The sequence below is a fragment of the Telopea speciosissima genome, chromosome 2 (assembly GCF_018873765.1).
Source record: "Telopea speciosissima isolate NSW1024214 ecotype Mountain lineage chromosome 2, Tspe_v1, whole genome shotgun sequence".
NCBI classification, from domain to species: Eukaryota; Viridiplantae; Streptophyta; class Magnoliopsida; order Proteales; family Proteaceae; genus Telopea; species Telopea speciosissima.
Genome location: NC_057917.1, coordinates 14,571,944 through 14,597,622, shown reverse-complemented (window position 1 = coordinate 14,597,622; position 25,679 = coordinate 14,571,944). Strand labels below are relative to the sequence as shown.

Here is a 25,679-nt window from a genome sequence, read left to right as displayed (position 1 = left end):
AAACACTGCCACAGCTTCACAAAGCCGCCTAAAGAGTAGGGAACGACCGATTCTCATCTGTGCTCTCAAGTCTGTCGAAATGGGTTTCAGGTTTAAGGTGTAGAGGAGCTTTATCTACAAGGCCACAACACGCGTAAAGGTGTCTGCGAAATGAGACACTGAACTAAACAACCAATTCTTAAGCTTCAATCATTCACGCCTGCAATGGAGGCCTCAAGAAACTTGCTTCCCACTTCTCCACTGTTTCTTCTTCCAAGAGCACATCTCAGGAATTATTCTACTCATTCTTCTTCTTCTTCGGGTATGTATCATATGATGTCATCTTGTTTATATCAATATCTCCGCCGTTGATCCAAGAAGACGAAATGGGCATGTTAAACGTAGTAGTCTCTGACCTGGGGTTTTCAGGGTAGATGATTTCTTCGAATTCACTTTACTTTTGTTCGATTTCAACTTCAAATGTTCTGTTTCGTGGATTTTTTTGGGGGTTCAATTTTTTCAAGTTCGTTTCCTGCGTAATCTTGTTATGCTACTTTGTATTGTCTCAAGCAAATTGTCCATTGTATGTCTGAAATAAAAAATTAAAGATTAGGATGAGGATTTGAAGTGGGACCGATGAGTTACGAGTGGTACATAAGTGTAGAAATTGAGCTCAAAGGAATATCAATTGGCTAGAAAAGCAGGGAAACCAAAGAACATGAAGGGAATTCAGGCATGTTTGAAAATTCAGGGGTAATTCTAGAGTGGTAATGAATGGTTGGCGCTGAACGGTATAAGTTCAACTGTTCTCTTCGATAAGAACTCTTGACTTTTGAGTAGGCACAACACGTGCTCATTACGCAAAAATCCCACTCAGTGACTACAAGAGAAAACGAAGCAAAATCTTACACTTGAGGTATTATTTAAGATAGAAACAGCTGGTGACAAAGTCCACGAAAGAGCAGAACTGAAACAAGGTGGCATATCTGTGAAAAGTGGCTAGGTTTTGTGAAAGGACATTTTGTGGTTCCTTAAAGCATGGGACTCATATGGGGTTGTAACTTGTAAGGTATCCAGGAGTATTCTCTAGGTGTTTTAGATTTTTATTTTGGTTTTCAAGAAGCCATTGACATGTTTTGTGATAACCAAGAAGCCATCTTTACCACAAGCAATCCAGTCTTCCATGAGCGGGCAAAACACATTGTGGTTGATTGTCACTTTATGCGAGATGCTGTGTTGAAGAAACTGATTTCTACTCTACTTGTTGGTTCTGGGAGTTTGCTAGGTGATATGTTCACCAAGACATTGTTTCGGCCCGCTTTTCTTGAAGGTTGTTCCAAGCTGGGCATGGGTGATATTTATGCTCTAGCTTGAAGGGGGTGGGGGGTGGCGTTGAAGTATTAAGTTTATAGCTCGGGTGTTTCTGTTGTAGTTTTATATTTTTTTCTATTTTTATGTGTAAATATCCTATAGTTTAGTTGTCCTTATACTCCAATTTTGGACTTTCACATATTATAAATATATGTCCAAGGCTCACGGTTTATACATACAAACCATGAGCTAGGGTTGCTTTCTTGTCTCACACTTCTCTTCTTCTTTAATCCTTGTGCAGGGCTGGTGTTCTCTTGGTTCTGATTCTGTCACACCTTACATTAATCAATAATTTTGTGAACCCAATTGAGTTTGGCTACAGCGATTCCTTAAAGAACTGACAAACCCTGATTCTTTTCTGATATGACATGGGCCCAGAATGGAAATAAAGAAACTAAAGGCTCTCCTTGATTTGATAGGCCTTAGGGATCTCATTATTGGGAACCATAAAGCGTTGGTGACAGCTTAATATACTGCATCTTTTAGTATTTAAAAAGAGCTCGAGCCCATCTTTTGAAGCTTTTGGAACCTTTGCCTGCATTTATAAGCAAAATTGGAGGATACAGATGGGGGGATTTGGGAGTAAGACTTGAAGGAATTAATAGAAAATAGAAAGCACTTTGAAACCTTCTTCAGTATTGTTCAGGACACTATCAATTTTACGAGGAAACAGGGGTTTGTCTGTTCTAGTTGGAATAAAAAGAAAAGTTCAAACTACAGCAGCCCATCTCATTCCTCATATGCTAGGGGTCGGTGGTGGTGGTAGTGGTAAATTGGTAATGGGTTGTGGAACATTCAACCTGCCTTGGCCTGATCAGAAGTGGTTCACTCTTTCTTTAATTGATTCCATCATGGTCATGTTTAAACTTTAAACTTCTAAATGAAACTTCCCCAGTGATGTAACCCCTGAAAATATCTTCCCACCGGAACAGAGCAGAAAACTCAGGAGTTTTAATCTTGCCAATCTTGTGAAAAGTGGCTAGGTTTTGTGAAAGGACATTTAGGTGGTTCCTTAAAGCATGGGACTCATATGGGGTTGTAACTTGTAAGGTATCCAGGAGTATTCTCTAGGTGTTTTAGATTTTTATTTTGGTTTTCAATTCCCCGTATTTGGGCAGAAAAATGTCTATCGTAATATATGTTCTAATTTTAATCTTTTCTGTATTAGTTTTAAGTTAGTCGAGTTTATTTTATTTTTGTATTATGTTGTGGAGGTCCTATTTTTTTGTAATTAAGTCAGTTAAGGAAAGTGAATTCTTATTCCTGTTGCTTCTCTTTGGGCCTTATTTTGGGGTGAAAAACACTTGTTTTTGCCTGATTTTGGGGTTGTTAGAGAGGATGTTGAGTTATCTATCTAATGGAGACAGGGTTCCATGAGTCCGATGTGATTTGGGAGATTATTGCTGAATCTTAGCAGGTATTACTCTGGGATAGGATTTGAATTTCTAGTTTAAGACTCATGATTTAGCTAGAAGTCTGACAGTTTATTTATACCCACATACTTCCATTTTTTATATAAACATGAAATTTGAATGATCTTGGTGCCATGTATTATTTTTCTGTTACACTACAAGCTGTTCTGCCTATTTAACCTCAAGCATGATGCTATGGCCCTAGTGTGACACTGGGTAATCTATCTCTTCTCATTTCTCTAAATTATTCAGTTCTTGTATTTTTCAAGTTTTAATTGCTCACTCATGTCTTCAAACCATCCTTTCTAGAATTTTGAAATGCTCCTCAAAACCCCTATTTTTTCATGCATTCCAACATGGTGGTCCAATAGAGAGAAAAACCATCTTTTTTCTAGCTGCTTGAAGGCTTTCCCCCTCCTCTCTCTTAATCTTGTTCCATAAAATAGACCTTGAAGTCCTAATCACCAGGACCCCCTCTGACGGGCTGTTTTACTTTACCTCCTTTAAAACTTGTATTTTACAGTGTCTCTTAATCCCATATCTTCAGTAAAAACTTTAGAATTTCTTTAACCAATACTCTCCATGCAAAATATGAAGCATTGGCTGCCTCGCATCGCGTGATAAGATTGGGTTTGGTTACTCAATCATCCTGATTCACTTTCATCTGCATTGTAGAAACCTCTGTGTTGAAACTCTCGAAGGTATCAAGTCCTTGAACTCATGAAGAAATTGCTATTTTCGGAAGATTACATTGGCCTTGTAGTTGGGTAGGTTAAGCTGGCGTTTGAAAACTTGATGTTTTTTGCATTGTTAGGAGGGACTTTACCTCTGTTCATAACTCTTATGCTCCTGTTTCTATTGCCAGAAGGAAACACTTCCCCTTGAACAAGCATTTGACCTTTCTATAGGCTCACTTGTTGAATGTCATAGAACTGACTTCCCCCAGTAGCAAAGCAGAAACCACCAAGCTTAGGTGTTTGCATTTGAGGCTACGTAAAAGTGGGAACATTGTGATCGACTGAATGTTATCTACACAGCTGGGTCAGTGTCTGACATGTATCTGTTGTGGAAATTAGACTGCAGTATTTGTCTGGGATATCTAAAATGTAGGGTTGCTACATAGATCTTGTCATGATGAGAGGCAGTGAGGTGGTTCCTAGTACCTCCCAAGGGTTATCTTACTAAGAAGGCACACTTCAACCTTCCTGTTTTCAATCTGTACCATTTGCTTTGTTGGTTGCTATGGTTTGCTGCTACAATTACAAGAATGAATTTTTAGATCTTGTTAGAAGTTCTCCTGTTTCTTCTTGACAAGCAATGCTATTTTTTCTTGCGCCATCCTAGTTTTAATTGATAGGATCCTGGATGAACAAGGTTTGTTTTCTTGTGATTGAAATCTCTCTCTCCTATTTAATTTTATTGGATCTTTTTGTATTTTTCAGAACGTCAGATGTTTTCAATTTTTTTCTTGTAGTTCCAATTCTTTGCGAGCAAGCTACTCCTGCAGTCACCTCAGTGCCAACAACGTCCATGTCTTGTTACTTCCCTATGTCAGTGCTTTTACAAGAGCAGCGAGATGACTTTAGGTCTTCTCTCCACATAATTAGGGAGGATAAGACATCCCAGGTGAGTATTAGTGCATACACTTATGTAGTTATGCATTTATCCTGGCTGCAGGCTTTCTCCTCCTTTTCATTTATATATTTGATCAGCAAATCAAATCATCTGAGCAAATTTTTGGGATAATTTTTTATAGTCATGTTGGTAATGATCCTCAAACAAGGTTTAAACTCTCGTTTCGTTTTGGTGTTTCGGTCTGACCAAAATTTCTGAGATACCGAAATTCGAAATATGGAATTTTTTCTGTGGGTGTAAAATGCCAAAATGACCGAGATTTCCGAAATTTCTGAAACGAGATGACCGAAATTATCGAAACAAGATGACCGAAATTACCGAGATTTCCGAAATGAGATGCAATTCGTTTCGACTCGACCGAGATTCTCGAAATCTCGACCGAGACGAAACGAGTTTTTGTACTATGTCCTCGAATGGGTTGTGGAGGAAACTTTTGATTTTATCGTTCAATAGACTATTTCTCTCACATTTTTTTTATTTTATCTGGAGGCAAAGATTTCTGTTTTGGTTATTTGTCCTGCTTTCTGAAATTTAATTCAAACATCTCTCTATCTCTCTGTAATTTTTATTTATAAATCTTTCATTGTTTACTTGTAAAGGCAACATTGGACAGGAGGCTGCTGGGTAATAGGGCATTGTTCCATGATGAGAAGAAAAACTCTGTATCTGACCAAGATCTGGAAGACTTTGAAAGACAGTTGCTCAATAGTCCTGATTTATGGTATTTGTAAGATCATCTCTCTTTCCTTCTTACATGAATCAACTCATAATAGCTCCATCAACACATTTTTTTCAATTTAATGCCAGTTATTCTTTTCCCTCGTTTTTCTTCTTACTAGTTGTCCATGGGCCAACAACAAATGCAGATTACCATCCTTGTACAAAGGGGAAAAACCATTCTTATCCTTGCCTATGCAGTCAGTCACAGCACATGCAGGTAGGGTTGTGGATGTTAAGCCATGTGATGTACTTGCACTTGCAAAAGAAGCAGTTCTTGCCTCAAAACAAGCAGCCTCTATAGCCCAAGATTACCAACTATTGGGAGCTGATCTCAATGAACGCCTATTTGCCAGGTTGGTTTCCTGTGACTACTGCTTCGCCATTCCGGCTTTCCCCTTTTGAGTGTGCTTTGCTTTTCACTTTTGACCAATATCTAGAACTCCTCTACAGTTTGGGGCCCACAAAATCAGCTGATCTAATTCCAGTTGAGGAGGAAGTGATGGTAAAATCAACGCGGCGGTTGGAGAGACGATCAAAGAAGCGGAAGGTTCTGAAACTAAAATTTGTTGACTCTAGTGCTTCTAATTTGAAGAAGGCAGATAAACAGAAAAAGATACGCGAAGTTCTTGATTCAAATGATCCCCTTCAGCTGTTTTTGTCGGGGCCTGAGAAGAATCAACTTTTGACTGTGAAGGAAGAAGCTGAGCTGTTTGTTGAAGTACAGGCATGCCTTCAGTTCCTGTCGTAATTTGAAATTAGATGTGGCTCCATTCCAAATGAGACTTATTCTTATACTTGCTTTCTGTTCATTTAATTATTTTTTTAACAGGAGTTACTCAGATTAGAAGAAGTGAAGCAAAGACTTCAATCTCAGTTTGAGCGTCAACCAACTTTGGTTGAATGGGCTGAAGCTGTTGGGATGAGTTGCCAGGTTTTGCAGTCGCACATTATTTCGGGTAACAGGAGTCGAGAAAAGATGATTTTTGCCAATTTGCGTATGGTGGTGCATGTAGCTAAAAAATACCAAGGACGGGGTCTGAGCCTTCAAGATTTGCTGCAGGTCAGTACTGATGTTTGTAAATTGTACACAGAAGCAAAGTATTTGATAATTACATTTTGTCATTCACAGCTTCATTTTAATTTTTTTTATTAAAAAACATAGTATTTGACAAAGAAATCCCCTAAACATAATTAGAAGATGGACAGGATCGCTAGTTTTGTTACATAATGGTAATCCAAGAATCTTCCGCATGGCGGCTTAGTTGGTGGCCAAAAGGGCTCCACATGTTAGCCTCATTACATAAGAGTTAAACATAATAAAATTACTGTACATAGCACCTTACCACATGGCAAAATGAAAGGGTCTTGTTCTTTTCAGGTTTTTTTAGTTAATATTTGTAAACCTTGAAAAACTAGTGTTATGAGAGAAAAATACTGTAATGGGTGGGCTCAACAGCTAAAGTGGATACAAAAACCAATAGATGGTCAATAAAGGTTCCCCTACATAATGAAAGATTGAGTTGGGCACACTGTACGGCTGTATCTCTGCATGGCTGAATTGAAATAGGAGCATTCATCTTCCATGGAGATCTTGCAGAAAAGTGGGGCCTCTGCCTGGAAAGTGGTAGGGCCCTTGATAATTACCCAGCCTTCTTATAGAGGAGCATGGAAGGCCTAGGAAAAGAAAGTAACATCAGCACAAACAAACTATTGACGAGTAACAGGATCAAACACTGATAGCCTTTTTGGGTGCAGGAGTACCTAAGAAAGACACACTTTGTAGTACGTGGGGACAATTTATCGAGTCTAGGGCGAAGATTATGAACAGAACATTGACAACCCAAAATACGAGGTTGTAAACTAAACCACGGAGAAAGGGATTTGATTTTGAAGAACAGAAGACAGCATCCGATTAATCAAATAACAGGCTGTCAAAACAGCGTCTCCCCAATAAACTTTCGGAACACTTATATGAAACATTAGTGACTTAGCATTTTCTAACAGATGTTGGTATTTCCTTTCCGCCTTACCATTTTATTGAGGTGTGTAGGAACAACTAGTTTGATGAATAATACCATTGTCAGAACAAAAGGATGATATCTTATGTTGAGTAATCTCAAGAGCATTATTAGTGATAAAAAATTTCAAGCAAACACCAAATTGAACTTTTATTTCATTATAAAATTGAATGTAAGAGACACAAATTCAGAACAATCCTTTAAAAGGTACAACCATGTCATGCGAGAGTGATCGTCAATAAAGGTAACCAAATAAGAAAAACCAGACCAACTCTTGACCCTACTTGAACCCCAAATGTCAGAATGAACTAAACTAAATAAAGACCAACTCCTAGACTCACTACATGACGGAAAAACTATACTGTGATGCTTGCCAAATTCACACACTTCACATTTAAGATGGGAAATGGATTTGCAACTAGGGACCATATGCTGTAGCTTGGAGAGAGAAGGTATGCCAGCCTGTTGTGCCAATGTAAAGGGGAAACGCTAGTAGAGGTAGTAGATGGCTAGACGCTGCCGTAGATGAGGAAGCAACGTCAAAGTAGTACAGACCATCCTTCTCATGCCCTCCACCAACTGTCGTCTTTCTTGAGATCCTGAAAAATACAATCAGAGGGATAAAATGCAATGGAGCAATTAAGGTGTTTTATCAATTGACTAACAGATAAGAGGTTAACAAGTAATTTAGGAACATGAAGGACAGCAGATAATGAAAGAGATGAAGACAAAGTCACAACACCATGATCAGTAGCATTGGTAAATGATCCATTTGCAAAAATAACTTGTGATGGAAGATTAGACTGCTGAAATGAAGAGAACAAATTTGGCTTACTAATCATGTGTGAAGACACGCCTGAGTCAATGATCTAGGGAGTGGAGGATGAGGAAGCGAGAAATGAAGAACTCTGATTACTTAGAGTGCACCGGTTCAGTACTCCTATCAGGTACAATAGTATTAGCAAACTGCTGTGGTGCCCACTAGGGCCGGCTAGCTTGGTCCAACAATTGTCAATAGTGTGAGTAGTGCGACCATAATGAGTACGGTGTCGAACAACCTGATCAGAATTTTGATTGCCTCGACCGTTCATACCACGTCCACGACCTCCCCCTGAGCCATGACCTTGACCAGGAAAACTAGTACCACAACTGTGGCCACCATTACCAGCAACAAAGACAGAATTATCCTTAGAAGAGGTGGTGGAATAAGATTTAGACAGAGAGGGGGTCACAATCCGCTGAATCTTGCTGTAGGTCTGATTCATAGAGGGAATCTTCTCACCAACTAATATTTGACTCTTGATAGGCTGAAGGTCAAAGTTCAATACAGACAAATTTTGCAACTAGAAATTCAGCACATTGAGATTTAAGAACTTCAATGTCAGTAGAAAGAGGCTGGTAGACATTGAATTCCTCCCACATGCCTTTAAGAGCACTGCAGTAGTTGCCAACAAACTATCCCATCTGGTAGCAGGAGGAGGTTTGGTCAAATAATCCATCTCCGCTTGGCTGTGATTTAAACTTTGACAGCATTTGCCCAAAGAAGATAATTGGAAGCACCGTTTAACTTAATGGAAGTTATCTAGACATTAACAATGTCCTCATGAGGCTTGGATTCTGCCATAGTGATAAAATAGAATAACCAGCAATATAGAAGAAAATTCAGCAGCCAATATGTCAACCTGAGATCAACAGAATTGCACAGGAAAGAGCCAGATGCTGTAAAAAACCCAGAGCAGATGAAGAGCCAACAACCAGAATAAAGAGCATCAAATCTGGAGTTGAAGACCCAGAACTCTGGTTGATTAATAAGTGCAGGAGGTCCAAAGGTCAGATTGTCATAAAAGTAAGGTCGATGGACCTTCCAAAGAGGACCAACAATGCCCTAATACATCAATTGCGTCAGATGGCCAGATAGCAGAAAACAGAGTATTGCAGACTTGATGAGAGATTTTTAATTGCTGCAGATCAGAGGCTGAGATCAGCCTCAAACTCAGGTTGATGGATCTATCCAGGGGGTCCTTCAATGAACTAAAATCTCGCTTAGATCTAATGGATAGATCTGGATTAATTGCAAGAAGAAAAATCTGCCAGAAAAATTCTAGAAACAGGGCATCGCAGGCCAGTTGGTGATTTTGAACTACTTTGCATCAGCAGCTTGGATCAACTTCATACCATGGTTGAAGGATCTATCAGCAGGTTCAATGCTCTAAAATATTGAGTTGATCTGATGAGCAGATCAAAAGTAATTGCAGAGTCAAAATCTGCCAAAAAACTTCAAAAAAACAGGGTACCGCAAGCTGCAATTGTGGACTAACATCACTTGTTGGTGCAGTAAGATCTTCATGGCAGAAGGAAACCCCAGTTCTTCATTATTTCATCAACTAGGGTTTCAGAAAAACAAATACAACATTGATTTCTGTAGACCATAATGGACAAATCCAAAGAGGACTCTCAAGATGGCAAGAATGTGATAATACTGGATCTTATTTCTGTGATACCATGTCACAACGCCAAAGCAATAACAACCAGCAGCAATAGATAGATAGATAGATAGATAGGAATTGTTTAATTATCTTAGCGCATTGTACGTTAATAGGTCACCTTCTGTCTCTGTCCAACGTAATTTTGCAGTCACCTTCTGGTCTCTGTCCAAGATAATTTTGTATCTCATATTGTCTCGTATCTATAAAAGAAAAATGTGATTTTGTATCTCAGTAGTAGTATTTTGCTTGTTGTAGGTGGGAAGCATGGGTCTTATGAAGAGTCTTGAGAAGTTCATACCCCAGGCTGGTTGCAGATTCTCTACATATGCTTACTGGTGGATACGACATTCAATTATGAAAGCCATATTTCAGAATTCCAGGACAATCCGTTTACCTGTAATGACTCTCATTGCTTCTTTGCTTTGCCCTTGCTTATGATCTCTCTCAATCAAGGCTAAAACTCTGTGTTTCTTCACTTAAGACTCCAATACGAAATGGACCAATTCCTACCAGGTCCTGCAGATTCCGGATCTGCATGTACCATAACCAATCAGATCTGTAATCCCTTATCAAGGAATGACCATGACCAAAATAAATGATTTGCAGGAGAATGTATATAATCTCCTGAACCAAGTAAAGAAAGCAAAGAACATCTGCATACGTGAAGGCTATAACCCAACAAATGAGCAGCTTGCAAAACATGTTGGCATTACTGTTCAGAAGTTGGAAAGACTGTTACTGTCTACACGAAGACCTCTCTCAATGCAACAACAGGTTTGGACAGACCAAGATACAACTTTTCAGGTAATACTTCTCATACCCATTTCTGCTGCTGGTTAAGAATAGATTTTGGAAGACAATTACCGCATTTTTTAAAAAGTTTGTTAACTCTCATTGTTAATTGATTATTAAAAAGGATAAGACAATTCCTGTGGTCGTGTGTTACACCAATATGTATAGATTTTTGACATGCTGAAGCAAGATGATCAGATTAGAGTTTGTTGGACATAACGTTGATGGAATATTTAGGGCTGGACTGGTCAATGGAAGGAACAGGTTAGGGAAAATAGATTTTAAAGGTCTGTTTTGGTTCCAATAGAGGTTTATGGTGTTTAGTGGTGGTGTTTAGTGGTCAGAAACGGAAAAGAGTAGGGTATTGGACTACGTAAGGAAAAATTGTAGGGAGAAAAGAAGAAAAGAGACCAAGAGAGAGAGGTCCCATGGGGATCATACCATAGATCTTTGAGCCTTGAAAGTTTTGTACCATCTAGATTTATATTGAACTCTAATCCAGCATCATTCTGTGGAAAAAAATTCTTTCATAATTCAAAATCATTTAGACAAGGAATCATTGTAGACTCCATATAAATAGATTCCTAGTCTAGCTCAATTAAAAAATAGATGAATCTACCTATCAATGAAAGAGAAAACAAAAAAGGTGAATCCTGTAATGTATGATGCTTTGTCAGTATATTGATCAGAAGCTCTCCCATATTACTTTGGATGTACAATGTGTTGAGTTTGTGAGATATCTAGCTACAAACCCTGTTTGGTGACACCAAAAGCAAGCATGACCGGTAAAGTTTTGACCCTTTGAAAATATAGCCCAATGAAAAGCTATGGCTGATCTTCAATTTATGATATAAAGGTTGTAGCAGATCTGAACGTCATAGTTGACAAGGCGTCACCTAGGCGTCCAGGTGCCTTGGATGCCTAGTTGGTTTTGCCTTTATTTTTTACCCTCTCCAACCCCTTGGGTCGCCTAGACGCCGTGACAACTATGAACGCTGAATATGGCAGAACAGAGTAAAGAAAGAAAGAAAGAAAAGAGAAGAGAAATGGTTGATTGGCAGGAAAAAAGTTACCCTACCGACGTGGTCACTTGGTATTTATTCAATTATAAAAGTCTTAAGATGACAAGAATGCCCCTTAAGTAGAGGACTGGTCCAGTACTTCTCACTTTATAATCCAATACATCTCACACAACATGATTTGTATATCTCACTTAATAGGGTATCGATTTAGAACTTACCAACACTCCCCCTCAAACTGGATGTAGATGCTGAAATTTGCCACCCCTGGCAATGACGACAAACCGGACGTGGACAGATATCAGCATTTCTCTCATGAAGGGCTTGTCTCACCACCCCCAAAAACCCCAACTGACCACCTGGAGCCTCCCACACCTCCACGGAGCTGTGGACATGCTGGGGTCCCCTATAAATAGAGAACCGCTCTTCCCCAAAAAAAGTTGTTCTTTGGTCTCGGGATTCATGTCCCGCACTCATTTTACCAATTTTGGTGATTTCTTGAGGTTCCCTTCGATGTACCTCAGCATTTTGCCGAACCCGCGCCTCGAGATTCATACTGTCCCTCTGGCTGCATTCTGAGTAGCCAGAATCCATATTCAATATGCAAAAGCCTCGAGTTTCTGTTGAAGTTCCAACGAATCGACACCCTTCAAGAGAGAGAAGCGAGACATTTGTTTACTTCCACTTGAGCTGGGAAGTCTTTCATACTTAGTCTTCAAGAGAGAAAAGTCTTTTCCTTTCTGCCCCTATTTTGGGGTTGATTTCAGTTATAATTTTCTTCATTTTCTTTTCTTATTTAGGACAATGTAGGCCAACAAAGAAGCATAAATCAGTGTAAATAGTAATACACATATAAAAAGATAATATGTAGTTCTTTTTGATATAGTTGATGCATAACAGTTAATCATATGTTAGCCTTGCATGTTGGCATTGGACATGCCTTTTTGGGAAAATGTTCGAGGCTACCCCTAAGGGTCCTAGGCCCTCATCCTAGGTGGTGACTTCTTTTATCATGTTAATCCCAAACCCCCCGTCGCCAAGGGACCTGAACGGAACCCTCAAAAAGGGAAAATCCTCCAGGTCGCGGTACCTACACTTGAGCATATACATCTTCCATGCCCAACTGATCTAAAGAATAAACTGGTCTAGAGATAACTTTCTTCGTAACCACATCCTGTACAAAATGACAATCTACTTCATTTTGTTTAGTTCTCTCATGAAAAACTGGATTACTAGTAATTTGAATGAGAACTTGATTATCACAAAACATCTTCATCAGTTTAATGATAGGAAAACTAAGCTCTCCCATGGGAATTTTCAATCATACCAACTAAGTCGTGTGAGTTGTAGCACGATACTCAGTTTCAGTACTTGATCTAGCAACTATACTCTGTTTCTTATGTTTCCAAGTAACTAGAGTACCAACAAAGCTACAATACATATTAGTAGATCTTTTATCATCAGCAGCACGAGGCCAGTCAGCATCAGAATATCCAACAATATCTAGATGTTTGTGTCGTCTGTAAACCAATCTATTTCCTGGAGCACCCTTCAGATATCATAATATACGACAGGTAGCTTCCCAAAGAACCTCCTTTGGTGTCTCCATAAACTGACTAACAACCCTTATAGAAAAGGAAATGCCAAGACGAGTTACTGTCAGGTAAATCAGCTTATCAATAAGACACCTATACCTTGATTTAACTACAAATTCACCACTGCTTTCACCACCTAGTTTAATATTAACATCCATAGGTGTATCAATAGACTTAACCCCTAACATTCCACTCTCTGAGAGAAGACCCTTGACATACTTTCTTTGAGATAAGATGATACATTTTTTACATCTTGCGACTTCAATACCAAGAAAATACCTTAGCTGCCCCGAATCCTTAAATAACAATGTCATTCACTCAATTTGAGATTTAATCTTTTCTATGACACGAGTATCATCACCTAAAATAACAATATCAACATATACAATCGATACTACAACAACAAAATTATCTCGACCCCTAGCAAACACGGCATGATTTGAGTGACGATGGAACCCACCATCATTCACCACCTGGCTGAATTGTCAAACCAGGCACGCAGGGACTGCATCAAACCATAAATAACTTTCCTCAAATGACACACTCTGCCAGTATTCTCCTCAGTAATATACCTTGGAGGTTGCTCCATATACATCTCTTCTTGCAAATCACCATACAAGAAAGCATTCTTCACATCCAACTGATATAATGGCCAATCCAAATTAACAGCAAGAGAAACCAGAACCCGAACATAATGCAAACAAACTACTACTAGAGAATAAGTCTCAAAATAGCTAAGCCCATAAGTTTGAGTATAATAGTCGTCATGGCGTCTAGGCGATCCAAAGCGTTGGAGGGGGCCTGGATGCAAATTCAACACCAACAAGGCGCCTAGGCACCTGCCTGACAACTATGCTGAGTATAACTTTTGGCCACAAGTCTAGCCATCAAACACTCAATAGTACCATCTGGATGAAACTTAATAGTAAAAAACCCATCCACACTTCACAGAAGGAAGTAAGCTCCCAAGTATTCTAACTGATTGGAGCATACATCTCAAGATCCATTGCCTGATTCCATCCAGGATGGGAATGAGCTTCCATACAGCTATGGGGAATAGAGACTCGAAATAAAGACAAGGCAAAATGGCCATAGGAAGGAGAAAGATGTTGAAAAGAAACATAATTGGCAATAGGATAGTTAACATTTCCAGAAACAATACAAGAGCTCTTACCGATATGAACAACAATAGGCAAATCAAGATCAGAAGAAGACGAAGGAAGAGGAACACCATCTGAAGGTGAATATGATGGAGCAGGCGGGATATCCACTGAATGTACGACTTAAGGTGCCTTCCGACGCTACGATGATAGACTTGGAGAGGAGAAGATGGTAAAGGAGATGAAGGAGCAGGAGAAGACAATGATTATTAGGTGAAATGTCATAACAATCAGGAAGAGGAATGGAAGAAGAAGAGATAGAAGGAGAGACAAAAATTTGAGCATCTAAAACTGTTTCAGCATCACAAAAATAGGGTGTGCCTTCAAAAAAGGTTACATTGACACTAACATAATGTTTTTGAGATATTGAATTGTGTTACAGATTAGAATTAGAGTGTAATACTTGGATGCTCAATGACTGATCCCAAGCCTTGTATTTATAATAATCAATCGAAGTTTACATGGACAGATTTGCCCCTAACATAGCCAACTCTAATATAGAGTCGGTTGTATATAATAGAAGGCATAATAAAAGACTAAAAAGTCCAGAATATCCCCACGGTATTCTGTCCCATACAATCCAATACTCCCCCTCAAGTTGGAGCATATATATCACATATGCCCAACTTGACTAAAATAGGATGAAACATTTTGCCACTCAACCCCTTAGTGAACATATCAGCTAACTGATCAGCAGACTTCACAAAGGGAACACAGATGAGTCCGGCTTCAAGCTTCTCCTTGATGAAAGGTTTGTCAACTTCCACTTGCTTAGTACGACCATACTGGACAGGGTTATGAGCAATGCTTGTAGCAGCCTTATTATCACAATACATCATGGGATGATGGAGAACAACACCAATATCTTGCAACAATCCTCTAAGCCATAACACTTCATAGATTCCTTGTGCCATGGCACGGAACTCTGCTTCAGCACTGGATCTCGCTACAACATTTTGCTTTTTACTATACCATGTGACAAGATTCCCCCCCACAAAAGAGCAATATCCAGAAATGGATTTTCTGTCGGTAGAACCAGCCCAATCAGCATCGGTGTAAGCTTCGACCTTTAGATGATCATTGGGAGATAAAAGTATTCCTTTTCCTGGAGCAGACTTCAAATTTCGCAGGATGCGAAGAACTGCCTCCATGCATAAACTGGCTTACCAAACTCACGACAATAGCTATGTCTGGCTGTGTATGAGAGAGGTAGATTAGTTTGCCTATCAATCGTTGATGGCAACCTTTGTTAACTGGTTCACCTTCTTTCTCCTTGAGCCTTGTAGTAGCTTCCATGGGAGTTTTTGAAGGATGACACCCTAACAACCCAGTCTCAGACAATAGATTTAGGATATATTATCTTTGAGAAAGGAAGATGCCCTTTGAAGATCAAGCAACCTCTATCCCTAGAAAATGTTTTAGAGTTACCAGATCTTTTATTTCGAATTCACGGCCAAAGAAGTGCTTCAAGTCGTTGATCTCATCACCATCATTTCCGGTTACCACAATATCGTCAATATAGACTAAGAGAATGGTTACCTTATCACCAACTCGTTTGATAAACAAGGTATGATCAACGTTGCTTTGCTTGTATCCCACAGAAACCATAGCCTTGTGAAACTTGCTGAACCAAGCTCTAGGTGACTGCTTCAACCCATAGAGAGCACGCTTCAATTTCAGACCTTGCCCCTGGTCTTGTCATCAGAAAAGCCTGGTGGAATGTCCATATATACCTCTTCCTCTAGCTCTCTATGGAGGAAGACATTCTTCACAATTCACATCCAGCTGTTCAAGATCGCATCCAAAATTTACAGCACAAGACAACAATACTCTTATAGTATTGAGTTTTGCCATTGGTGCGAAGGTCTCCTGATAGTCAATTCCATTTATCTGAGTGAAACCCTTTGCAACCAGACGTGCCTTATATCGATCCACTGTCCCATCTACCTTCTGTTTGACCACAAACACTCATTTAAATCTCACTATTTTTTTTCCCTGGAGGAAGAGCCCCAAGATCCCATGTATTTATTTTTTTCAAAGCTCTCATTTCTTCCAACATTGTTGCATTCCACTTTCCATCTGTAGATGCTTCCTACCAATTTTTAGGAATGGACACAGAAGAAAGAGAGGACACTAATGCACAAAAGGATGGGGAAAGAGACCTATAAGAAACAACACGAGATATGGGATGTTGAGTGAAAGTCCTAGTACCTTTGCGAAGAGCAATAGGTAGGTCGGAAGAAGAAGTCTTACCAAGAGAAGTAAGATATGGATCCGGAGTCAACAACTGGATAGGTGTTGGTGCTACAGTGGATTTAAGCTGCCCTTTCTTGGAACATCCTCTTTAATAGGTTATGATGTTGGAGTTGTCAAATCTCTTATGAAATTCACCAATGGTCCTCTGGACTGCAGTCAGCTCCCCTTGAGTAGGAACTTCACCATCACTATTTTCCATGATCTCTCCCTGTATAGGATTCCTTTCGGCTAATGAAGGGGTAGCAGCCCAAGGAGCAGGATTTGTGTGAGGAATAGGGAAAGGGGAAGTAGATTCGGTCAAAGAAGGGGAAACCTCAAGAGGAGGAGACAACACATCCTCACTGGAACTCTCCCCCTGAAAAGGTGGTGAAGAATAATATGAAAGACTTTTATGAAAAATGACATCCATACTGAACCGAGTACGACGGACAAGGGGATAGTTACACTTGTAACCTTTTTGGGTTGGAGAATAACCCAAAAAAATACACCGTAACCCACGGGGTTCAAGTTTGCCAGGGGACTTGGTATCCCTAGCATAACACACACAACCAAACACTTTGGGTGAGACCACAAAGGAGGAATTCCCAATTAAAACCTCAGCCGGACTACGGGATTCAAGGACCCGAGTAGGTAATCGATTAATAAGATAGGCTGCAGTGATAACAACATCCCCCTAATATTGGGAGAGAACATGGCGAGCAAACATCAATGCTCTCGCCACTTCTAATAAGTGGCGGTTCTTCCTCTCAACTACACCATTTTGGGTTGGGGTATCGACATAACTAGTCTGGTGAATAATGCCATGGCCAACAAGGTATTTTTGGAAGTGACCTCTCTTATACTCTGTTCCATTGTTACTTCTCAAAATTTTGAGAGTGGCCTGGAATTGAGTTTGGACCATCTTATGAAAACGCTGAAAACATGTAAAGATCTGATTTTTTGTGTGCATAAGATATGTCCATGTGTTTCTAGAGTGACAGTCAATAAATGAAACAAACCAACGATGACTAGAAAGAGAAGTTTTACAACTAGGACCCCAAACATCAGAATGAACCATTTGAAAAAAAAGAACTTTTATTTGAAGTAGAATAAGTTGAACGAGTCTGTTTGGCCTAAACACAAGCTTCATTTGGCCAGAACACAAGCTTCACAAAAAAATCCATCCTTATTACAACATTTTATTAAAGTAGGAAACAAATGAGATAAAGTTCCTAATGGGGGGTGACCTAATCTAGAGTGCCATTGGTAAAGTTCCGAAGAGACCAAAGAGTTCTGGTGGAGTGGAGAAGGATGACCATCATCAAGCAGGTACAATCCACCTTGCATTTTACCACATCCAATTGTTTTCCCAATCACCAGATCCTGAAAAACACAGTGGAAAGGAAAAAAAGTTACTTTGCAATTAAGATCACGAGTAAGACTACTAATGGAGAGAAGGTTAGTAGTAAAATTAGGAATATGTAAAACAGAAGACAAAGTAAGTGAAGAAGTGCAGTTGATGGATCCTTTTCTAGAGATAAAAGGGAACCATCAGCCGCCCGGACTTTGTCTTTCCTAGAAGTGGGAGAATAGTGATGAAAAAGGCTAGAGGAACCAGTCATGTGGTCTGTGGCCCCAGAGTCTATGATCCAAGGATGGGAGGCTACTGAAGCACAGTGGCCACTAAATGAGATACCTCACCGGGCAAAATTTGAACTTGAAGGAGCAGAGGAATTGGCAGTGGCGGATGTAGTAGAAGCGGCAGCAGCAAAAGACTTTAGCATACATAGGAATGCCTGTAGATCATCCTGGGATAAACCAATGTCAGTAGTAGGGGCTGTGGGAACAGTCTCAGTGTGATGAGCCTTGGTTTTTTATTTTTTCTTGGCAGCATGTTTTGCTTCAAAGTCAACTGGTTTCCCATGAAGCTTCCAATATTTTTCTTTGGTGTGGTAGGGCTTGTTACAGTGCTCACAAGTAACAATGCCCTTAGTAGAATCACCAGAAGAAAGACTCCCAATAGTTACAAGAGTAGCAGTCGCAGTAGTCTGGAGGGTTGATCTGTCAGTAGCAGTAGGATGCAGCATAGCAGCCCTATTGTTTTCTTCAGAGGAGACCAAGGCATATGATTGTTCAAGTGGGGGAAAAGGAGAGTGGCCCAACACTTGGACATGAATCTGGTCATACTCCACATTTAATCCAGCCAAAAAATCATAAACCCGTATCTTGTCCACATGCTTCTTATAGGCTGCAATATCAACAGCTGTAGTGGGGTGGAAATCGGAAAAATGATCCAATTATTGCCAGAGGTTGCGCAGGGTAGCATAATATTTGGAGACAGATAATTCCCCCTGAGTAGTGTGAGTGACCTTTTTCCAGAGTTCATAAACTTGGGCATCATTACCAAGCTGTCCGTATGTTTCCTTGTGGGCAGACCATATTTGAGAAGCTGCATCAAGGAGCAGAAACCCACTTGCAAGGTCTGGTTGCATTGAACCAATTAAATAGGACATGAGTACACCATTATTGGGGATCCACCTATCTTGAAGAGGACCGGGGGTAGTCGGCATAACAGTGGTGCCATTAATATGGCCAGTAAGCCCACGACCAGCAATGGCAAAGAATGCAGATCAAGACCATATCAGGTAATTAGAGCCATCCAATTTAATAGGATTAGGAGGAAAAGTATGATATTCAGTCCTACCAAGTCCATCGGTAGCCGAAGTGCCAGTAGAAATATCTGAGTCACCCATAAGTGTAGCAAAGACAAACCTAAATCGCAGAGAAGGGCTTTTGTAGTGAGAAACCCAGTAAAAACTCCAAGAGAAGGTCCAGAAAATGGAGCAGAGGCTCCTTTAAAGATGATAATATATGTCTCCAAAAATCAGTAGCAACAAACAAGCCAATCCCCTAGATCGATTTTTTTAAGGTTTTGAGAAAACCCTGATTTTGGTGAGATCAATATAGGGGAGAATGCTTCAAAAAAATCGATGGATGAAGCTGAAAATTGGCTCGAGTCTGCTCTTAGGAGTGCTTGATCACTCTTCCAGAAATCAGCACCAACAGAAATCAATAACTCCAAGATCAATATTTTCAGGTTTTTGGGAAAAACCAGAGTGGAGGAAAAAAAAATCGATCTATGAGGAGGTCTTCAGTACGACTGGAGATAGAGGCTTGTCCAATAAATCTTCTGCAGTTCTTGATCTCCAATAAGGTGAATTGATTCCTTGTAATTTACATTTAATCAGTCCAAAACTTGAAGTCTTCAAATATCACAGACAGGGTGCAAGCTTCTATCGATCAGAATTCTTGTATCATTGAATGAGCTGATGGAGGGCAGCAACTGGATCTATGGATCACCTCATAAGTGCTGCCCTAATGTGAGAATAAAGAACAAAAGGGGAAAACAGGAGAGGAAAGGGGAGATCGAGAAAGAGAGAATGGGAAGAAGAAATCGAGAGTGGAAGAGTGGGGAACCCTAATTCGAAATATGCTCTGATACCATGTTAACAGATTAGAATTAGAGTGTAATGCTTGGATGATCAATGACTGATCCCAAGCAGATTTGCCCCTAACATAGTCGACTCTAATATAGAGTCGGCTGTACATAATAAAAGACTAAAACGTCCAGAATACCCCCACGGTATTCTGTCCCATACAATCCAACATATTGAAACAGTTGTACCCTTTCTGAGTACGAGAGTACCCAAGAAAGACACACTTAGTTGCATAGGGAGAATCTATTAGGTATAATACTAAGGATGTGGACCGAACATGTGAACCCAAACACTTGAAGAGGAAGAGAATGCAAAGGTAAACAAAGAAAAAGAATAGAGAAGGGGTCTGACCATTCAAAACAGTAGAGGGCATCTGATTAATTAATAGGCATTGGGAACATCTTCCCAAAATCCTTTTGGAACATGCATATGAATCATCGTGGAACGAGAAACTTCCAACAAATATCTATTTTTCCGCTAAAAAATCCCATTTTGCTGAGGTGTATAAGAACAAGCAATTTTATGGATAGGGGGAAGATTCCCTACACTGCCCGAGTGCAGTTTCAGGCAAATGAGAGAACCCCCTTTGGAATCTGACAATAGGGGGAGGGACATTTATGACGTATCACCTCCTCACATAAACAATGATATGTGAGGGGGTGTGCAATTTCATTTTTGAGCTGGTGTTGTGTATAACTTTTACCCTTATGGATAATTCCATTCTCATAATAAAAAGAAGCAATAGACCTTGGATAATTTCGAGTGCATTAGTAGAACGAAGAACACGAATATTAGAATCAATCAAACTTGTATTTTTTTTAATGGGATTGGTCTTTTAACAAATATAGTCAAGTCATTTAGAATGATCATCCATAAAAGTAACAAAATACTTTAAACCGAAATATTAGAGACACCGACAAGGACCCAAATATTAGCAGAACTAAATAGAAAGGAGAAGTACTTCTTTTCTGAACATGAGGACTAAAGTAGAACAATGGTGCTTTCCAAGTTGACACAAAGCACACTCTAGAAGAGATAAAGACCCAAGAGATGGAACCATTTGATGAAGCTTTTCCAAGGAAGGATGACCAAGATGACAATGCTATTGAAGAGGAGAAACAATAGGATGGGTGGATGCAACAACAACAGGAGTGGAGAAGGCAGCATCGAAGTAATATAATCCAGAGGATTAATGCTCACCACCCATCATCCTCTTCGTCTGGAGATCTTGAAAATCACAATAAGAAGGATAGAATGTAACAAACTATTTAAAGACTTAGTAATAAGTTGACTGACAGACAACAGATTCATAGGAAATTTGGGAATATGAAGAACAGAAGCCAAGGATATAGAAGATGGTAGATTGACATTAGCATGATCATGAACATTAGAGGATGAACCATCAGCTATAGCGACAGAAAAAAGAACTAGTTTGGTGATAGGAAGTAAATACGGAAGACTTACCAGTCATGTGAGCAAATGCCCCTGAATTAATGACCCATGAAGAGTGATGTAGAAGAAAAGGGCAAGAGTACCTGAATGAGCTAAGGTGGCAAGGGTTGGAAGAAGAGGCTCTGGATTGAGTTTGGAGTTGCTGATCCCTGAACTAGTTGAACTAATTATTATACTCCTCCCAAGATACCACACCAGAATCTGTTCGGTTGTCACCAAGCTGTCCACTATTGAGTGTATCTGTAATCCATCCCTGTCAGAGGAAACTTGGTTGGGCTATTGAGGTTTACCAAACTTGTCCTTTTTCAGAAATGTGATTGATTTAAGGTTTCTAACACAATAAATACATTGACAGTTGCCAGGAGGATTGGTTTTTTAACCTCTACCACAACTTCCCCCAGAAGCTCAACCATGACCTCAAGAGGTAGCTCCTCTAGCACGACCAGAAGTAGTGACAAGAGCAATATTCTCCTTAGAACTTGCAGTTGTGGGAGTAGAGGATGAAAGACCATCTAGACACTTCAGTCTAGCATAGGCACTGCTCATGGAAGGCAAGTTGTCACTTGCTAACATCTGATCTTCTATTCCTTTGAACTTAGAATTCAGTATAGAGAGAAATTTAGCAACTTGAAAATCTGTCCTTTGCTTTATGAGAACATCAATATCAGCAGTAAGAGGCTGATACTGATATCATTCTTCCCACTTGCCTTTTAAAGCACTATAGTATTCTCTAAGAGATTTATCACCCTGTTCCAGTTTAAAAATGTCTTCTTAAATCGGGTACACACGAGATATTCTGATCTTGACTAAAACTCTCATGGGCAGCATCTCATACCTCTTTGGAAGTTGGATATAACATGAAGTTGGCACTTGGCACTAACAGATTGTTCCATACTGTAGCAAACACTTAAGCAATAATCATCCTTGCCAACCAAAATATGAAGTTTCCCCTTAAACCAATTTCAGCCTTCACAGCTTGTTCCCACAGTAAAAAGTTTGTTGCATTCAACTCAATAGATGAAATATGGGCTGTATTGGCATCACTAGGCAGTTTTCCCTCCCTATTATTAGCCATCCTACTAATCCAACTACAAGAGGAAAGTGTAGAAATCAGCCAATGAATTCACCACGATAAGCGCAAGTACTACAAATACCATTCAAGGTCCATAACTCATTCAGACAATTACCAGTCACAATCAACTTCACTGTTACTCAGTTATAGCAAGTACTCTTATAGATTAATCACAATATCATCAACAGTTGAATCTCCGATCACAGACATCATCACACTTGGGCACAACACAGATCATTCCCTTCTATTACTGATATGATTTAGAAGGGAAGGTTACGGTGCACATCACAGGGATGCGCCCCATAAACTAGGGGTGTCAACTACAAACCCGCACCGGCAGAGCCGACCGAGCCCGACCTATCAAAAACCGAGTCCGACATGACCGATTAAGAAATGAGTCGGGCTTAGGACTGACCGATTAATAATCGGCCGTTCCCAGTGCAGAGGTGGAGACGGACGGTCGCCCGACCGACTTGATCAAAACCTGTTTTAAATATTTTTTTAATGAGTAATCCCTGATCAATCACGTGATATATTAAATATATTAAATGATTCATCTAACAAAGTCACAATTAACAAAGATATTAAAGTATTAAACATTAAAATCTGTTCCCTCCCAAGCCCCAATGCCCCATTTCTGGTTCTTATCTCCACCGAAAGCACAAACCCCAGTATCTTTCTTCCCCAGATAGCTCTGGACCTCTGATTGCCCTTTGGAAGCTTGATGTCTCCGAAGCTCTGTTCCTCTCGGAAGCTCGGTGTCTACAAAGTTGTTTGAAGAAATCTGCCGATCCAGTGTTGGAATGTGCTAATCTCAGATGTACATGGGTTCAACAGTCCACTCCGTTCTTGACTTAGGTTTTAGGTTTAGAGTCCGCTCTGTTTATGGCAACCTTTGCAAGCTACAAACCCTTCCAGGCGTGGGAATGGCGGCCAACATCTGCACAAGTTAGCTCATGGATGCTCTGTTGAAAACCAAATCCGTAGACCAGATTGGATCGATTCGGCCTTTCTAGTTACCAATCTATTTTGTGTTTTCTAATATTGGATGGCTTCTTGCTCTGTTTTCTGTATTATTAATTGATCACTGGAACGTTAATCTATGTGAGATTGGGAGATTCAGGGGCGTTGGCTTCATGAGTTTCTGCAATGAACAATCCATAAGGGATGCCATTAAACTGACCGATTATGGCCCGATCACCGACTGACCGAAAGCTATCGTGTCCATGTCTGGCTTCTCAAGGCCCGATCACATAAACAGTAGGTAACGGTGCAAGGTTTTGAAATATGGTGCCCGATTAAGCCCGACCGAAACCGACCGTCACCGACCGGTTGACATCCCTACCATAAACACAGCTGACAACAATTAGGTTGTGGCACACACAATAAAGGAATGGAAAGGAGAAATCAATTTCTGGTTCAGCTGAGAGGAAAACCAGATACAAATTAAGAAGAATGTAAAAGAAGAAAAGAGGAACAATACTGTGAACAGTAATGTGAACCCATTTCTAGAGAGAGTTTAGACCCTTTCTAAAGAATAGAAAGGGTTTACTTGATGGAACTCTTCCTTAGATTCCTTTGCATCAATTGTCTAAAAGAATGCTGTTTAAATAGTTGAAGGTCAATTAGAGAATCATGCTCCTATTGAAATCTAACTTAGTGGGAAGCTTCAGTGAAGAAGTTCATGGGGAAGAGTTGGAGTGCAATGCTTTCTGGACTTCCAAGACCTTTACCTTGGTATGTAAGAAAGTCCCTTTGGAGATATCCGATAAAAATTGCAATGGTGCAAAATGTATTAACTCCACCTTCTTGGTGGTTTTCTGAAATTTGGTGACACATGAAACTTACTTTTAGTATGCATCTTGAAGTGGTTTTTTGTATCTGATGGCATCGATGGGAGAATCAGGGCACATGAGTTGTAGGCCATATATAAGCCATACAAATTGTACACGTGGCCAACACTCAAGCAGCTGGCATCACTTTTGATGGCCCCCAAATCTGTCAGAAGTTCTACCTGTACAGAAAGGCTTCTCTTCTCTTTTTCAAGAGAATCCTTGTCCCTCTCTTTAGTCTTTAGTAACATATCTTGAGAAAAGAAATAAATTTCTACGAGCTGAATATTGTTAGAGGCACACCAACATTTATTTATTTATTACTTCTGTTGGTTTCTTGTTTTGTTTCTTCTCCCCTGGACATAGTTAGGTTTGATGGGTTAGCTGAAGTGAACATGTTTCCATGTTTGCACATTGTGATGCTGCAGACGAGAATGACTTGGAATGCTAAAAGGTGATGGACAGTATATAATTGCCAGCATAGAATTAAATAATTGTTTTTAATCTCTGCTTGGGAGAATTCTCTGTGGGAAACCTAAATTTGAGCATTGTGGTTAGTTCTTGGTTGTGCCATTGGTAGATGTTTACCATGAAGTCCAAATTTATAGATTGAAATGATTTCTTACAAGCATGCAGTATGTGCAAAGAAGCCTCATTACCAATTATCTATGCTTTCAGGAGGTCACTGCAGATCCTAAGGTTGAGATCCCAGATCTTTGTGTTGCGAAGCAGCTGATGAGTCAGCATGTGCGTAACCTCCTCAGCATTCTCCCCTACAAGGAGAGGCGGATAATCCAGATGCGATATGGAATTGCTGATGGAAAACAGAAATCACTGGCAGAAATTGGGTCCATATTCAATTTGTCGAAGGAGAGGGTACGGCAACTGGAGAAACGAGCCCTGGACAAACTCAAGCAGTGCCTCTCAAGCCAAGGGCTCGGAGCTTATGCTGATTTGCTCATTTAGAGGTAGAGATATTCGTAGGAATGCCATTCATTTTCCTTTTTCTTTGGGGGCAGGGTGAACATAGACAGATTAATGGAATGATTATTCCATTTTTGAGATTGGGAAGAGAATCAATTCATCACCCTCACATCAGTATTCAAAATAGATCTGTAATATATAAGCAGTTGTACATATTAATGTCTACACGCGTAAATCTCTGTTTCTCTCAAAATATCATTTGCTGGTATCGAGAATTTTATTTTCTTCAGTTTCATGAGAAGATAAATCTTGCTAGGTAGGTGAAGCCCTTGAATGTTGATCCCAATCATTAGCAGAACTTTTACAGGAGTATTTGTCTAATAAGCATTGCCACAGGATATCCCTTAAACCTTTTACCTCTTCCCCCCGTCCACCCTCTTTTGTGGATGTATATAACTAAGCTTTTCTTCATCAATTTCA

At 39.8% G+C, this 25,679-nt stretch overlaps 1 protein-coding gene across 4 annotated transcripts; it reads left to right on the top strand.

The window, feature by feature from the left end:
- The first annotated feature begins 80 nt into the window (after positions 1-80).
- On the top strand, positions 81-25,597 carry LOC122650112 (RNA polymerase sigma factor sigF, chloroplastic). 4 transcript variants are annotated; one of them, XM_043843419.1, is made up of 9 exons: positions 81-301; positions 4,237-4,388; positions 4,997-5,118; positions 5,237-5,470; positions 5,568-5,841; positions 5,947-6,177; positions 9,877-10,017; positions 10,228-10,425; positions 24,954-25,597. In XM_043843419.1, exons 1-9 carry the CDS (start codon positions 205-207, stop codon positions 25,239-25,241), a joined length of 1,737 nt encoding a protein of 578 aa, XP_043699354.1. In that variant the 5' UTR covers positions 81-204; the 3' UTR covers positions 25,242-25,597. The 4 variants fall into 4 exon arrangements, with proteins under 4 accessions (XP_043699354.1, XP_043699353.1, XP_043699356.1 ...); XM_043843418.1 differs by having other exon boundaries at positions 4,997-5,124; XM_043843421.1 differs by having other exon boundaries at positions 82-301; positions 4,997-5,124; positions 5,264-5,470.
- The last annotated feature ends 82 nt before the right edge of the window (positions 25,598-25,679 follow it).